Genomic DNA, 17,911 nt, shown 5'->3' with positions numbered 1-17,911 from the left:
ACATCTCAAGCAAAAAAGGGCTCTGTTTAAAATGATTATGCATTGAAGAATGTTCTTTGACACATGTTTCTGAAGATAACAGTGCACTTTGCCAGCCAGGATTACTGAGCTCACAGAGAAAACCTATTTCATTTCACTTTTCAGTTTCCATTAGCAACTTTTTTTTGGAGTTTCCTAGGCTTCTCTGCTGAAGCTGTTAGCAAAGGCCAAACAACGGCTTGCCAGCCCCAGCACACACAAAGCGAGCTCAGAGCCTGAGATCCAGGGTTGATTACCTGCTGATGACCAACCACAGCGCTGGGCCTGCTGGACCCATCAATGAACTGCTGTCTGCTGCAAATGCAGCTCCCTCCAACAGCATGTCTGGCTCTTATATACAGGCTGTAGATCTGCTGCCATGCTGAGGAGATTATCTTTCTGGAGAAAACAAGTAAGAAGTGTGCACTGGAGACCAACTATGCAGGGCAAGGTAACCTTTGCCTGGGACCAGCCCTCTGGGGAGCCACAGCTCCACACTGAGCACAGGGAAACCGTGGCATCCTCAGCAGCGTGCACAAAAAGGTGGAGGTGGTAAACTCACCAAAATGTATGTTTGAACTACAGTTGCACTATTTTGCAAGTGGGATATTGGATCAAAACAGAGTTAATGGTTAGGAAACATCCAACTGAAAAAGATTCTATCCCAGCATTTAATTTCTCCCTCTCCACATTCTGAAAAGGCTCAATTTCCATTGGTGAACTGTACACAGAAGTTCTCAAATAAAGAACACTGCTTCCATTAAATATTCAAGAGATGAAAACGCTCCATTTGGGCCCTGAATATTGAGCTGGTCCTCCAGTACAATTCCTCTCCTCTGCTGGCATCTCTATCAAGTTTAGTGGGACTACTGACAATGTTATACAGACCACACTTTGACCAAAATGCAGAAAGCTATGATGACAATCCATTTTTTTATGTTTTAACAACCACATATACTGTCTTAAACAAGAAAAAGACAACTCTCCACCTTCCAAAGGCAATTCAATAGTTGCATGAGCAGCAATTTGGAGTGGTTGAGTGCCAAAAACTCTAGAGCACAATTGGCAGCAGATAAGTAACTGGTTGCCAGAGAAGTGCAGGGCCGGCTGGGGGTGGACACAGAAATATCCTTTTGCTACGGACTGCGTGGCTGGTGCAGACAATGCTGCACTCCCTGCACGCAGGTCATATGATGGCTGCCATAAGAAAACCAAGAGTCTGCCAGGAGACATCATGCAGTGAAACCCCAAATAAGCAAGTTATTTAAACACGTGCCTAGCTTTCACTATGTGAGCAGTCCCAGTAAAGCACACGTGGGTAGTCAATGGGATTATTCATGTGCTTTAAGCCAAGAACAGGATAAAGTGCTTCGCTCAATCCATTTCTTAGTTTCCACTCCAAACTGGCATCTCCTCCGGAAACCGTTGGCAAATGCTGACATATAACAGTAGCCAATGTTTTTTTTGTTTTGTTTTGCTTTTTTTTGAGGAAAAAAGCTTTAGTTCTCTACTATTGTGAACCCAGAATATTTCTTTAAAGTGTTTTAAGTTCACAAAATTCTTGAAAAGTATGACTCTGGAATTTCAGGGAACATTATACCATTCACATTTCATTTGCCAGAACCACTAAGTTCCCTTATACTGAACATCATTAAGAGAGCAGAATCTTATCTGGCATATAGACATACGTTCAAAACTGCACATTATTTGTCCTTCATTCAGTCAGATGGTGCTACTAACACAGACTATGTTTGAAAGAAATGTTAGAAGCAATGTAAAAATAAAAAATTGGCAACAAGCTTTAAAATTCATTGAACAAACAAAATAGCTTATTTGACAAAGAAAGGATCGGAGTGGTAATTAGCACTGTACTTGCTGAACAAGAAACCATTCAGTGTAAGATTTAAGTAAAGCTCCTGCTAATACTAGAAAACTACCTTCATGTAAAACCATGGTTTTGCCTATTCATGGATTCAACTTCCATCATTTTTCTTAGTTTAGCAGTCCTAATGGTGTTTTCTTCCACAGAGAAGAAGGATACAATAGTGTATAACTGGTATACCAAACCCTCAGCAAGGCAAGGCAGTTCCTGCAGAGGAAAAGCAGACCGGTGACCTTCGAAGTGCTCCCTATTCACATGAAATGCCCATCATCACTGACCCTCCTTGCTACAAGTTAATTCAACATGAGAATCAAGTACGTTGATTCATTTTTCAACATTCATTTTATCAACTCAACAGTCATATATTAGCTCTAGGATAACATAGAATTTGCAAACTGAATGCTAGGCACTATGCATTTAATCTAAACATAATTTTTATTGCTGCTAAAAATAAAAATTCACAGCATTTTGGTTTAATTTGTCAACAAAAATACAGCCTTTTCCTTAACTCGGGCCAAATGGCTTGGAGAAAACAACTATGACACTGTAAATGTTAAATGTGTCATTGAGGAGAAAAGCAGGCATTGACAATCTGTAATAATAATGCTTAATACTTCTTCACTGCTCTTCATCTTCAGGTCACAACTAAACAGTCACTGTTCTTCACAATATTGAGTACTGAGACGGAGCTGGACCTTTTTATTTTCTACCAGGCAGTGGGAATAAAATAGACTCCCATATAATAAACAGAACTAAGAAAGAGTTATGTGTTGAACATGAATATGTATTTTAAGATTTCCCAAAAGACGGCCTGGAATTCATGATAGTCGATAAGCCAGCAATAAGGGATGAGCAAAATAGACATAATTTACAGACTACAAGGGTTGTGACATTGTGAAAGTAAGTCACAAAGTTTTCAGTCCCTTGCCCGTCAGTCCCCAATTATCTCCTAACATCAGTTGTTATAACCAACATTCAGCTTCACCAGGAAGCACTACATTTCCACATACCTATACTTACTTTTGCCAAAGACAAAGGTGTTAACATATGAAAAAGAGTAATTTTGAAAGTTAAAAGCCTCTGAAATAGATATTTTCCAAAATCAGAAGCAATCTTCAGTGCAACTCAACCTTCCACAGCACGTACAAAGGAACTGCCACATGAAATCCACATCAGAACAGATCAGCCACTGGGAAAAATAAAAAATAACCTCTCTATATGAAGTACCACTTCATGCAAATACTCTACTTTTGAAATTCATTTAGTTCTGGCATCAAACTCAAACTGTTCAAGAGCATCCCACAGCAACACACAACAGCATAGGAGAGCAAGGGCACAACCAAGTGCGATGAACCACAAGAGCATTTTGGTGAGCCCAAAAGCCCCTTTTACCTACTCACAGTGAAACGTGACTTATCAAACTATCCAGCCCATATGTACAACAGACTGCACTGCAGTTTTATTCATAGTCAAAGGAGACAAAAACACAGTAGTCTTTTACGTTTACCCCATCACTGACAATACCAGAACAGTAACCCTGTGACCCCAAATTCCAGATTTTCAGCAAGAAAATAATTCAGACACATTTCATATGAAAACTTATCCATTGCTTTTATTTAAAGCAAATGCAATGCAATGTAGTATAGATAAATGTTACATCTGATCCATCTCTTGTTAAACAAATATTGTGAACACACTTTAAATATTTTTTTCCCTTTCCCTATGTTAAACTAACTGTCCAATATTTATCTTGTACGAGCAGTTCATATAAAGATCAGACTGAACATTAAAATAAAACTTTCCACATAAGAGATGGAAGCACTTACTTAAGTCAGAATTCATCTGTATGGGAACTGCTGAGTCACGGCCTGATCCTCTGATTGATCACCTGAGGCGAGCCATGAGTCAGTCAGAGGAGCACAGCTGAAGGCAATTCACCTGTGCTGCCAGAAGGGATGGAGCCAGGCTCCACCCCTCCTAGACCTATTGAAGAGTTGGCTACCAGTGGGGAAGGATCTCTTCTGGAGATGCCCTCTTCTGGTGTTTTTTTTGTGGGTGAGCCTAGCATACGGGTAAGCCCTCCATTTATTGTTATCCATCCTTGTTATCTTAGTCTACTTTGCCTAACTCTGTTGTTCTTTCTTTTTTGTGATTATAACATCTTAATATCCATTGATTATACACTCATCCCATCAGCAGCCTGCTTTGCAGCACAGCACTGACCAGCATGCACAAACCCAGGATTCTGACACAGATCTTTATACCGTGGCAGACCTGGCTTGTGAAATCCACTTAGTACGACTGTATCCCTTCTGGCAACTTAAGAGAGCTGGATTTCACACCAGCCTATCAAACCCAATCCATTCAATCTCTTCCAGATAATAAATGCTACTTAGATGAAAGAGGTTATTATGTCTGAATCAAGTCTAAACTGCAGGGGAATGGCAGTGGGCATGAAGGTACAACAGACTCACCTTCGGGGACCCAAAGGACATATTTTGGAAGCAGAGGAGCTCAGGCAGTCCATGGTGTGGCTCAGCACGCCCTCACCAAGGGTCTGGGGAAACACACCTTGGCAACATCATGCCAGAATTAGAGACCTTCACGTGCTGAATGGTCATGCATCAGAAAGTGAAAGAGTGCAAGCCATCACTTCTCCGCTCATGTCACCCTGGCCATAGCACCTGTGCAAGCAGACACCAAGCAGAAGATATTATCAAAACAAGCAAGGCATGAGACTGGAGAGAAGAAAATACCAGGAGTGGTAACCAGCATCCTCCCAGCACTGCTCCCTGTTGCCAGCACAAAAGCTGCTTCTGGACCTCTCTGATCAGCACTGAAGACAAGCAGGTTAGGACAAAGGTCTGAGGAACCCATAGCATATAGAAAAATGGATATGAGAGGGGAAGAGGGACATTGAACTGTTAATAGAAAAGCAGGACAAGGACATGGGGAACCTTCCTAAGGTGGCAAGTTCAAGAACACATCGAAGCCAAAAACAGGTGAGGGCCAAAACATTTCAAGCAAAGATGCATGTAGATGTATGTAGACACTGAGAGTTACCCCACCACACTACAATACCAGCTCTTTAGGGAATATTCTGCTTCCTGTTACGATAAAACAAATCTCTTAGAAATGCACAACTATCAAGATTCCATTTTAAAAAAAAAACAACCCACAAACGTGCACTCCTTATCAATACAACTGATCACACAACTGCATGTATGATGATGCCCCATTTTCTTACAAGTTTAAAGAACTAAAGCATTTCTGTTTCCTCACAATTTAATTCATGTGAAACGTTTTGTTCTCAGACCCTGTGTACTTTGAGTTTGCTCTGGCTGGATTCCTCCATCCTGTTGCCAAGCTTATGTGATTCCGATCAGCAGGATTGCTGCCCAAACAAAACACAGTCCCAGATACAAACACCCTCCGAACTGCAGGGAACTTCAGAGCCAGATGAGAATTTCATGAGTGATCCCCCAACATCTTTATACAACCAAACTAAACCCCCCAACCTCAGCAAATCTGAATACACGGGATATTCAGAGATCACGCACTCTCTTCAGCTTGCTCAAAACCTGAAGTACCACTGTAAAAATTCACATCAAAACAGAAAAGAGTCAACAGTCCAGGGTATTAATAATCATGAAAATAAAAATAATGAATCTTTAAAATATCAGTGGTTAAAAAAAAAAAAAAAAAAGGAATCACAGTGCTACAGTAGCTTTTCAATTGTTTTTTTGAACATTGCAGTAACCAAGCCCCCACTCCATTATTTCAGTAGAAATTATGCACGTGGATGAAAGATGGGCATCTAACCACGACTGTTTGGATCTTTCCATGGTCCAATGTTCATGGCATATATCCTATACCAGGAGAACATCTTTCAGCATCAATAAAATGACGTTAGTTATAAGGAAGTATCGAGAGCTGCACATCCTGCTTTATCAACTGAGCTGTACTCATAACTAACTGCTTCCCAAACACTCTGCCTTCTGCTTCCTTCCCTTCCCTGATGATGTTGGCCTTCAAGCTACATACAGAAATCAGCAAAGGAAACCAACCCGGGCAGCACAGATCCACTCATGGGATAGCAGTAAAGGAAATTAAAGTCATCCTCTTTACCTGCTGTTCACCTTCTTGTATCCAGAACAGCAGTACCTCCCCAGAAGCACTGTGACTGTGTGCAAGCCTGGAGTCTTTACTAGATTACACGCCCAAAAGCACCAGTGTGCCAGAAATTCTCCATGCAAGTCCCACCATTTTTCAGGCCAAATGGCAGCCTGAACATAAGCCGAAGGCAAAACAAAAGGTTTAAAGAGAGAACAGAAGGAAAAAAAAAAGGAAAACAAAAGAGTGGAAAAAATGAAGAAATAAAGGCTGACAAGAAAGGAAAGAACAAAATAGGACATGTAGCAGCATAAATATGTCAAGTTCATTCACTTTGATTTTGAGCTTGACCCCTTAGCTCCTTTCCAACATCTCTTTCCCCTAACATGGGTTTCCAGTAGATGTTATTCGGTATAGTTGGCCCAATATTAAAACAATGGAATCCTGCAGCATGAAGGCAGCTGTTGCTTTTTCAATCTGTTCTTGGAGGCTTTCCAATAATTTCTGTGTCAGGATGCTTTATAAAGTTTTTTCTCCTTGCTCCAGGCCTGGCAGGGAGAGCCCATTGTGTACAATACCTGCCAGACAGCCACTACATTCGCCAGCACAGCCATTCCAAAGAAAGAAAGAAATAAAAAATAAAAAGAAAGCTTTTCAGTCACATTCATTCTTTTCCTTCATTTTTTGCAATAAATCAGTAACTTCTTAGGCAGTTCTGTAGCTCTGTGATCTCCCTCCTGCCTTTGAAATGCTCTGAGACAGAGCTATGAACTGAATGACAGAGGCGTCTGTTACAAATAGGGAACGTGCCGTGATTTATTTGCTAAATACTCACATTTTTTCTAATATCACACAGAAACAAAGAGTGCAAATTCTTGCAAAAAATGTTTATGGATTTGGTTAAATGCAAAACAAATGAACTTTCGGAATAAGTCTGTTGAATTGCTACATTTACAGCGATGAGACAACGATGATCCACTCCTTTCTCTAAAGCTGCCCATTTTAACAGTGACTTCTTGTTAGCCCTTCAGTGCTAATTTACAGCAATGACTTTTGAAGGTCCTAAACACTCTTGGGATTTAAGCCTGGCATTCTTGAGGATCTTGGAGTCCAGGTCCTCCTATTTCCAATGGACAAACACCATCTCCAAATGAACAGACCTGCTTTTCCAGCTGCTTTTTCCAAAACACCCTCTGTTTTGGGAAGCCTCCTTCAGCACCAGAATCCCACCACACATTCCCCAGAAACCTCCTCTGGCCACCCTTCTACTCGCAGGCTTTTCATCTCCTCCTCAGTATTAAACCTCTTTCATTACCATCAACAAATTATCAATGATAGGGAACCTCTACCAGGATTCCTGGTGATTCAAATATTTGGGGATGACGATGCAGAATACAGACAAAACTTGGGTTCTGCTGCAGTGCAGATGCATAACCCCTGTCCCCATGGGGATTTCACATATTAGGTATTTTCACTTCCTATAGTCATGAATGAGAGCAGCACACCAGAGAGTCTATGTCAGGAATAGGGGAGCCTACAGAAAATGATCAAAAAATACTCTTTTACAAAATATCTCATTAATTCAGCATAGCTCTACAGTTGCATAATTGACAGGATTTGCATCAAGAAGCCTTTACAAAATAAAATCAAACCAACTCATTTACATTTCTGTTTCTCCTGCAACTATCTCACTGGTTAAGTTGAGCCAAAAAAGTCAAATGCAAAACTCCCCAGCCTCTTGCAGAGCAGAACAGCTCAAGCAAAGCGGCTGGGACAGCACTGCCCTTGGCTGGTGCCAGCCTGCAGCATGCAGGGACAGGACAGAGCTCTCCCAACCACGTGCTCCATGTGTAACAGCTCAATCTGCATGGGGTTTTCAAGGTTTTCTGGAAGTAATTAGTGTTCACTGATGTTTCTACTTTTCTGATTTTCGAAGGACGAGTCCTTTATGCTTGATGAGAAGGGAGATTAAGCTCCCGAGTTTTTACAGTTTAAGCACCCAAACCTGGAGATACTCAGAGATTTCTCTTTAAAATCTCAGTTTCTTCTTTACTTGTCAGCAAGGTTCAGATATTTTTGCAGAAGCCCAACAAATCCCTCTACTGAGTATTGCGTTTCAAACTGCTATATGTATATACATGTCTATAGTTCTCAGGAAAAAGAAAGAAAAAACTCTTCAGCAAAGAAATAAGCACTATGAGATTCAACCAAAAGCCCTTCTCCCCCCAAGGCATGGTTAATATACTATCTGCAAGTACATATGGGACCAATTAAACAGAGCTAACTCCTCACACAGGCACTGCAGCGTCACTCTGGAGGAATCCACAATTGATTAAACAAACTCAAGTAATTCCGTTCTGGAAACACGTACTCATTCACAACCAAATCCCAGTCTTTAGGAATCCCATATGCCATGACACAACTATCTCTGCTTCCACAGAGATCCATGGCAAAACATGTATGAAGCTCAGCAGGAACAGCACTAGTCCCCTTTCTTGTGCTGCTGCATTTGCCTATAGCTGTAGCATTATTAGTGCTTTGTACAGTAGCAGTAAATATTACTATTTCAGTCTTGTAATTCAACATCACCAATGGATTGAAGCGTACTGAAGAACAGAGATATTAAATTGTTTAATAACGTTAAACAAGAGCTCAAAACTGTACAGATGTTCCCTTCCAGCAAGGCTGGGATAATTTTAAGACTTCAGACCTGTATAACGATCATCATTCAACCTCTGACATTTGAAAGGTGACTTCCTTTTTTTCTGGTAATAATAGTCTAATTTAGCCCAATCTGCTCCAAATGTTGATTGACACAGCAGTGACTGGCAAGTTTTCCATGCAGAGAACGTCTGCAGAACAAACAATCCTGCATAGCAGCAGACAAACAGAATAGGCAAAGCCTTTGTCTCAGCGTATCTCCACCCTTTTTTTTCTCCTCCGTTCAAGCCACTGACCACCTTAAACCCAATCCACTATCAGCCCCTTTACAAATTGATTGATAAAAAAAAAAACAATTTTTTAAAAAGCCACTCCATTCTGAATCTGCAAGTTCTGGCTCTACTGTGAGCAATGGAGTTGTGGGAGACACAGGAATGTAAATGAGTGAGGTTCGTTTTTTAAATGTTTCTTGCATAAACCCCGCAAATTATCACAAACAAAACAGCTTTCAGGCTTAGGAGAAATCAAGGAATACAGAATGTCAACCAGGGAAAAGGGCTTGAGCTTTTAAAGCTGCAAATTCCCCTAGATACAGATTTAACATGCATTCCTGTAATGCAAGACGATAGAATATTCTAAATGCCCAAGACACTTACAGTTTCCGATGTGGGTGTGTTGGGCAGCTAGTTAAACTAATGTGAAAGAACCAGCAAAATTAAAATAAATGAACTGCCTGCCCAGCATTTCCCCACTGTCTTCTTCCCTTGCCCCATTCAATTTAACTTATAAGCATTACTGATGGAGTTATTTCAGCATCCTTCAAAACACAGAAGTGTAAGAGATGTTTACAAGGTGCCTTTTATCAAACTTGATTCATCTGCAGTCTTTTTATTTATTTATCCTGAAAAAGAAAAAAAAAAAAAGGGAGGGAAAGAATTTAGGGACCTCTGATAAAATATTAAAGGTTTGCATCTTCTGAATATCAATTAATCATTCATCTAGAAAAAAAGACATTTATTTTAATCAAAAAAGATGTATATTTGGCTGAAAAAACTCCCAACTCTAATGCAAAATGTTTGAACAGCTTTATATATTCAGCCCTCTGTAACAAGACTGCTAAAAATTCCATTTGCACAAACACCACCGCCACAAATAAATAATTGCCAAAATAAATCCAGCAAACTGCCATGCAAAAATGGGCTTTCTATTGCTTAATTTGTGATAATGCTTTTTATAGCATGTCTCTCTGCTCAGATTTGTAGCTTTTGTTATTTGCATTCTGACCACAAAGCCCAAGGGTTATCAATTGAATTATTCGCTTTTTCTTGTATTTTGAACTCTTCATGCTGCAGCCCTATTTCTGAACTGCACTTATCTAAGCTATTTGCATGTATAATGGACATACAGTTCCTACAAAAAAATCTCTGGGCCAAACTGATAAGTGATGTCAATGACAGTCATGTGGGGAAAAAAGAAAAAAAAAAGCCTGATTCTGAATGTTTACTGATATGGAAGTAAGCAGGTAGGCTGGAGACGTGCGGTACATGGGTACGTGGGTGCATGCACACAGAGATTCAATATGAACCTCCAGCACCACTTCTGCATGAGTCTGCCCCAACTCTGCAAAGTGAGAGGAGTCCACATGCGACTTCTGAAGCAAATCTGCCACTCCTTGTTACAAGGAAAAGTAACTGTTCAGCTCACAGCATTCATTGAAATCTCCTACCTTTGGAAAGGAAAGATAACCTATACAGCAATTAACGTAAAGGCTGACCCACAAGCTTGAGTCACAAAGACCAACTCACTTGATGGAGCACCTTCAACAGAAGGGAAACTCAGTGCAGAGCTTCTATCAGATGAGATAGGCAGAACACAGAATCATACAATGGCTGCACAAGGCTCTGCCTCATCTCCGCTCACTTTCATCAAGATTTGCACTGCAGCTGCTGAGATACCCAAGAGTGCCCACTGCAAAGTCTTCTCTACCAACGTGCTGTTTAAGAACATGCAGCACAAAAAGCCCTGAATGTGCTCTGAGTAAGGTTTGGCTTTTGACTTTCAATGGGAAAGACAGCAGGAGTTCAAAGCCAGATGTTTACGATGGACGTTGCTTTGGTCCAGAAGCAAATCTTGAAGCAGACAACCTCAGAAGTTAAAAGTCTGGGTGAGCTGTTAACTGCAGTCACAGATTTTGAGAGAGAACTTGGACTCTGCATCAGTCAACCGCTACCAGTTCCGCTCCAATATACCGACCTTTAATCCAACTATAATATTTCTAGGACTACATGGCTTTAGCAGCAGAAGTTATCCCTGTTTGATTTTTATTTAATTTTAGATCCCAGGTTCTCTGTCTGGAACAGATTCTCAGATGACATTAGAAAAGCCCCTGAAATAACATCAGTAACGTTTTGTGTGCACAGCTATTTGCACAAGCCAAATCTACAATTTTACAAGACAATCAGATAGATAAACATCTGTCTGCTCCATTCTGAGCAGCTGATGAGAGCAGGGGACCTTTGATCATCCAACAATGCCTGTTCCGTCTTGGGTGCAATCCAGCAACCACCACCATAACGGAAACGTTCCAAGTTTTGCTTTTTACATCCTAAAGCACTGGTTGGGTTGCATGAGATCTCAGTGTCACCTATACTACAAAGAGCACAACAGGAAAATCAGACACTGAGGAGCTACAACATATCCCTGCAGAAACAGGAACATAAACTAATGAAATTTTCTGCTGTTCAGGCCAGGTTATCATATGCAGTACTTATCCATAAAGATGACAGTAGTTTTCAACTGCTGCACAGCAAGAAAACTAAACAAGCAAATCTACTTAAACACCAAATTTTACAAATGATTATTTGTAAAAATAAAGATTAGAAGTCATCTGAAAACCATAGCATTCAGTGCCATACTCATGCCTAGAATAAGATTAAGAGGGAACCAGCTTCAACCAGCACATGAAACAGGGCTGCAGCTGTCATCTATATTCCCTGTAGCATCTGTAGAAAAGCGATTAGTTTCAACTCCTGCCCTATGACATGAGCATTTCCACTTGCATGATTTATTACCAGCACAGCTTGAAATTAACAGGCTCTGGTGGCTGTCACTGATATTCCCAACTCAATGGAATAAAGCTGTTCCTGGAGCAGATTTGGGATTGCCTTTTCTGCTTACACAGTAACCAAATCACAGACGCAGTTTACTGTGAAGTTGCCAATACTTAATAGTGTTTAATGGTGCAGCATGCATCTGAGTGAGGACAGGGCACAAGCATCCACATGGAGAACAAATCAGTTCATTGGCTTCAGTACATCTTCCCTCTGTGCCTTCCTCCCTGAGCACATACTGCTGAACCAGAGAACAGGAGCAAAATGCAGCTTGCGGGCTCCTTATTTGCTGACTGATCAGCTCAGAACAGGCAATTCTGAGGGAGAAACAGGAGACAGTCTGAAAGCAGCAGAACCAACAAACGCACAACGGAAAGAACAGCATACGCAGGACACGGGGATAGAACTCAGCAGTCACATAGCAGTGGGGCGGCAGCACTCACAGCTCTGTCTGGCTGCACAGAATGCTGCCAGCTGTTACGGCTACGCCGGGTCACACCACAGCCAGTCTGCCCACCATTGCTGCTTCACCACCCACAGTTGACACAGAAAGGGCTATTGCTTCATTTATTTACATGTGCATGTGCGTGCACTGCAGAAGGAGCCAGCAATACCAGGCTCCTCTACCCCCAGCACATTTGGTCTGAAGAATACTTCCCAATTCAGTGCCTGCACCACACTTGTCACCTTTCGCTTGGCACACAATCACATCATACTGTGAAGGAATTAGATTTTTTCTAAAAAGCTGCATCTCAATAGTCTTACTTCTCTTCCCTATCTATGTTCAAAGAATACTGCAAGGCTTCCAAAGTCATCCCCATTTGAACATTATTTTCTATGTTTCAACCCTCAAACCCGCATTTGATAATAAAAAAAAAAAAGCACAGCAAAGAAGCTAAGTTGTCTTACTATACTATATTCACTTAATAATCATAAGCAATTTCTCAGAAAAGTCCTCCAGGCACAGTTTTAATGTTAAAGCAATTCTTGCTCCATTTTAACCATCCAATAATACAGAGCTGATAGCCCAGCTCATTAAAAAGTACAAGACCCCATTTCCAGAAATGCCGTCATTTGTCAGGCAGAGCTTAATCACATTCCACACAGCAGCCTGGCTGCACAGCAGCTGCCTCTGACACCCCAAATCCAGCAGCAGGGTCCCCGTGCTTTGGGCTCAGGTGCACACAGTGCACAATCAGTGGCAACGCTTCCTGCTACAGCCATCAACAAGGCATCTTCCACCTGTAGTTTTTCAGGCAGCTTAGCTAGTTGTATAAATGCACAAATCCCACTTGACAACAACTCTTTCTTGGGGTTACGCATTCATGCTCATTTCACCAGCTATAAAATTAATGACAGGAAAGACAACTGGAGAGGAAATATTATAATCAGTTTTTTGAAACTTCACAATATTCTCATGTGCTATGCAAAAAGATTGATTAAGGACAGAGTTCAAAATAGTGACAGAGCACAGCAGGCCACTTCTCTCACTTTGTGCTGCTGGACATGGGCTGTTGGCTGGTTGACTTGACATGCTGGCAGTGAGAGTACACAGTGGGACCAAGCAAATTGCAACCAGTAAAGCAAGGAATTGTTACCTGGGATGAGACTCAATCCAGCCTCCAGATTTTTCATCTAAGAGATGACTTTGCTTCTCACGAGCACTCCCCAGCACACAAGCAATGCTGGTTTTGGACTGGCATGAGCAGGGAATGAACAACCTCTCCTACTCATCAGCAGGTATCCTTCCAATAAAATAAGCATCAGAGGAAGGTGGCAAACCCTTAGCAAGTACACATCAGAGACCATACCGCATATTTCATCAGGAAACTCAGGTGGTTCTTCTGATAAACTAGGTGCTATACTCAAGTGAGACATGGAAAATCCACAGCACGTTCCTATTTCCCACCAATTTGGCAAGCATCACACTGCTCTACTTAAGGTTTCAAGCTTCTTTTTTGCAGAAAGAAAAAAATATATATTTTTAAATAAAACCCACAAGAAATTGATTGACTGCCCTTAAAAAAATACTTGGCAACCTCACTGCATGTTTTCAAGTGGCCCCTACATAGGGCAGATGAGTACAGCAGAAGATGACAATGCATTAAATAAACACTTCTGTTCAAAATCCATAAGCCTACTTATGACTAGCTTGAGACATACAAATATCTGCAGCTTATTCAGTTTCAAATTCTCTGCTCTCAAAATGTCCATTCAGCAGCCTTGCCAGATATTGTTTCACAATACTACAGGCTCACTTATTCATAAACAAATCATTAACATTCTTGACATAAATCCATAGTGTACAACAAATCCTAGCTATGATAATGTTTTACTACATTTGCTGTGCCCATCATGAATGGGAGTTCTGTTTTCACATTAAAAAAGAATAAAAAACACTCTCAACAAACAAAAGGCAAATTATTCGCTGCAAGAAAACCGCCAGGATGAAATGTCTATGCACAAATTACAAACTAATTATCAGGTTCATACAGTAATAAACCTTGTATTCAGTTAGTGAGACAGGTTGTCACAATTTTCGCAAGAGAACTTCCTGTGAGGCCTCTAATAACTCCAACATTTAAATACAGTACTGCAGACTTTTAGAACTTCCTCAGCTACATGGAAAACCTTTTACACATTCCCACTTCTCCAAACAGGCAAGAATTGCCTGAAAAGACCTCTCTATCTAATGCCCTCCAGCATTCACACAGCACTGTGGGCTTATTTACAGTTCCGTACCAGAGGTTTTCAGCCTAACCCTGAAACGATCATGACCCATTTTGTTTTATTTCTACACTCATACACCAAAGCTTAAATCGGGCTAATTATAATGAACAGTATAGCTTAACGAACATGTCGGGATTAGCCGGCTTATTTCCACTGAATAGACTCTGCATAGGCGGCAGCATGGTTTAAATCAGAGTTCCCAAACAGCCTACAGGTAATTGCTCAGCAGAGGAGCTCCACATGTGATGAAGCCTTCCCATCCAGCCGCAGCCTCACCAGAGGCAGGGGCTGCCCAAGGGCTGGGACCGCCCAGCACAGAGAAAGCACAGGGATAAGGAACCCACACCGCTCAACTTACCAGTGCCTTCTCTGCCTTATTTAATGAATTAAACGCCTTCCTCACTGGCTGTATTTTAATAATTTTAAATCATAGTGCGAGATGGCTAAACTTTCCACTGATGCTCTTGGCAGAAGAAAAGTAAGCTCTCCAGAACTGGATTTCTCCATGGATTGATAAACATAATGCAGACTGCTTTCTGTGCTGGCTGCCAGCTCAACCCAATAAATAAAAGATGTTTTCAATTCCGGAAGAGATGCATGTGCACTGAAAGATTTAGCATTTAGCAAAAACCAAATGCTGTCCTGCAAGAAATTAGGCCTTACTTCACACTCACAGCACAGCCCTATTGGCACGAGTGGCTGCTCATTCATTGTCATTAAAAATACACACATGGCTGAAATTGTGCAGAAGTGAGAGCCCTGCTTTTTCTGTAAAAACGCGCACATATTTACTATTACACTTCTGCATTTATTAGGAGCATTTCCCCTCCTTTCATTGTTCTGATTGGCATGGCTTTTCTATTTGCAGCTTGTTTTAGATCCAGATTTGTGATAATTTAACCACAGCGCACTTGCATGCCAACACACAGAGCACGGGTAACTCGCAGGCCCGAGCTGCTAAGTGATGTTCTGCAACACAGGAGAACAAATTTACAGCATGTATTTATGGGTTTCACACAGCTGTTAGTATGGAAATAGTCAGAACTGAAAGAGTGCAGGAACATTTAGGAATCTTCCTCTTTGCCTCCAGGTTTCAGAATCGGTGTTATAGACATTGCCTGCTACACTAACAGATACGGGTAAAAAACACCAACAGTTTAAGAGAAAATTGCACATAATCACACATCCACAGAAACAAGGCTCTAATAAAGCTCCCAGCTATGAGGGTCAGGCTGAAGCGACACATGACTTAGAAGCAGGCAAACATCTCCACCAGGAATCAGCAGGGAAAGCAGGCATGAAATGATGTAGCCATTTGCAGGATGGCACAACAACAAAATGACAGCAGAACACAATTTGTCCACACCCCCCTGCTCAAAACTCAAGTGCATATGAGGACATGTCTGTCACTCGTCTGCTCTGGCTGACCTCCAAAACAGGTGGCACACATCCCCTCACCCCACCTATATATCTCCTTCTACATGCCAGCGCTACATTTTGCAGTACTCTAGTCCTAAAGGACAAAAAGCCAGCTAGCCAGCCAAACCACAAGGCTCAGACCCCTGCTCCAGCAGCAGGGCAGTCAGTATTTTACAAGAGATCAGGCTGGATCAGAGCCAAGACTGCATCTTCAGATTGCCCTTTCCAAAATCTCAGCATCAGTGGTACCAAAAGAAAAGATCAGCAGGTTGGTTATTTCTGTACCTCTGTTTATTAACACTAGGTCCATAAAACAGGAGAAAACAAGAAGTGCCAGAAAAACACATACTGATGTTAACCACAATGGCAAACCGAAAGTATGCACCAAGCTTTCCCTTCAGCCAGGAAATATTTTCAAGCTGTTCCTTTTACAGCTAGTCAGTGGGTAGGAAATGCTTTTTAGACAGAAAAATACTTTCTTTTCCAGAAGACTCCATAAAATCCACGCACAGAGCACAGAGTACACTTGGATGAGAATTAGTTACTTGTTTACTGCAGTAGTGTGATACACAGCTAATCCCCACACATCGTCCACAACTCAGTTCCTCCAGTAAGCCAAGAGTGGCCTTGCTCACGGTGCAACAGAAACAACGCAGCTCGATTTTAAGGAAAAGACGAAACTGAGCACTGGCGACACATCTGCTGACTGTAAAAAGCTGAACAGCAACATTAGAGCATCCAGAAGGATGTCCCCTGTGCTCCTTCCAGATTTTTTTTTTTCTGTGTAACAATATTCCAGAATAAAATGTTACCAAATGTAATGAAATTGAGATGTTCTAATATATGAAAATAATGTCCTAAGCCCTGAGCTATTAATTCTGAAGAGCTGTGGGCTGTAGCTTATCATTATCATCTAGAAGCGAAGGATGGCTGTAACAGCCAATTTCATTTCTCCCCGGTGACTGAATCATGTGCTAGCTAAATCATTTATTAATGTCAAAGGCTGACATTTTTCAATTAAGATAATGAGATTCCAGAGGCTCTGGCCATCTGAACCCTGTTTGTGCACACGTCTTTTGCCAATTAAAACGTATATATATAATGAAAGCAAGTAGTCTGACTGACTTTACTTAAACTGAGTACTAAATACTAACAATTTAGCATTAATCCTAACATGTATCTACAGCTACATTCCAGGAATAAATGTTTATGCTTCTAACCACATGCTGTAGGGGTTAACGGGGGGTTAACTAGTTATTAATCAAAACATTCACGTTAGAAACTAGAACTGCCTGAAATCACCTCACTCCAATTGCAGCTTCTATGGTGAAGACCAAGCAGCCTTTGTCTGTCCCAGGTCCCAGCAGATAGACACACAGCATTTCAACACCACTTGGAAGTTCAGTAAAATTGCATCAGAAAAACAGCACGGTACCAGGTGAGTTGGTCCAAATGTTGCTGAGAACTGATTTAGACTGCACATGCTCTCTTCTAGCTCTATTTTATTTGCTTACAATTAGTTTGCAAGATACAAATATGAATGAGACAAACTGTGCTCTCAGTTGACTTCCAGGCCTACAATGCAGAACAGCATTGAACATTTCCTAGAGTAAGCCTTGTGTTAGTACACAGGATCAGGTAAAAAGCCCCGTGGAGCAGCCAGCCCAGGCAGCAAATTACAGAGCAGTGCTCACGACTCTAATAAAAGATTCCCTATCTTCAATCAACCCATACCACTGCCTATAGACACCTACTAACTGGGGTGCTACAAAGATGCTACTCTGATTTTTCTGGAAACTACTAGACAGCCATAACAACTCTGCTGTCCACAGCTCTGCAGCACAGCTGCAATGATTAACAACGACCAACCCCATTAAAAGACTCAAAACTCAAAACACACGCAACAAATGTTAACCTAAAAAATAACCAGATGAATTTTGGAATATTAGGGAAGAATATGCCAGCACTTTCCTATTAT

General features: G+C 41.2%; 1 protein-coding gene across 2 annotated transcripts in view; it reads right to left on the bottom strand.

Moving 5' to 3' along the window:
• Positions 1-17,911, bottom strand: part of PID1 (phosphotyrosine interaction domain containing 1) — a 78,035-nt gene that overhangs the window by 48,282 nt on the left and 11,842 nt on the right. Inside the window, exon 1 of one of the 2 annotated variants that reach the window (XM_048954412.1) lies at positions 4,375-4,882. The exons of the other annotated variant lie outside the window; for it this stretch is intronic. Within the exon in view, the coding sequence (XP_048810369.1) occupies positions 4,375-4,395 (21 nt within the window). The 5' untranslated portion in view covers positions 4,396-4,882. Of the gene's footprint in view, positions 1-4,374; positions 4,883-17,911 lie in introns of those variants that run through there. 2 annotated transcript variants of the gene reach the window in all.

The sequence above is a fragment of the Lagopus muta genome, chromosome 9 (assembly GCF_023343835.1).
Source record: "Lagopus muta isolate bLagMut1 chromosome 9, bLagMut1 primary, whole genome shotgun sequence".
NCBI lineage: Eukaryota > Metazoa > Chordata > Aves > Galliformes > Phasianidae > Lagopus > Lagopus muta.
Note: the sequence above shows the minus strand (reverse complement) of the source record. Positions and strands in the feature narration are given on the sequence as shown.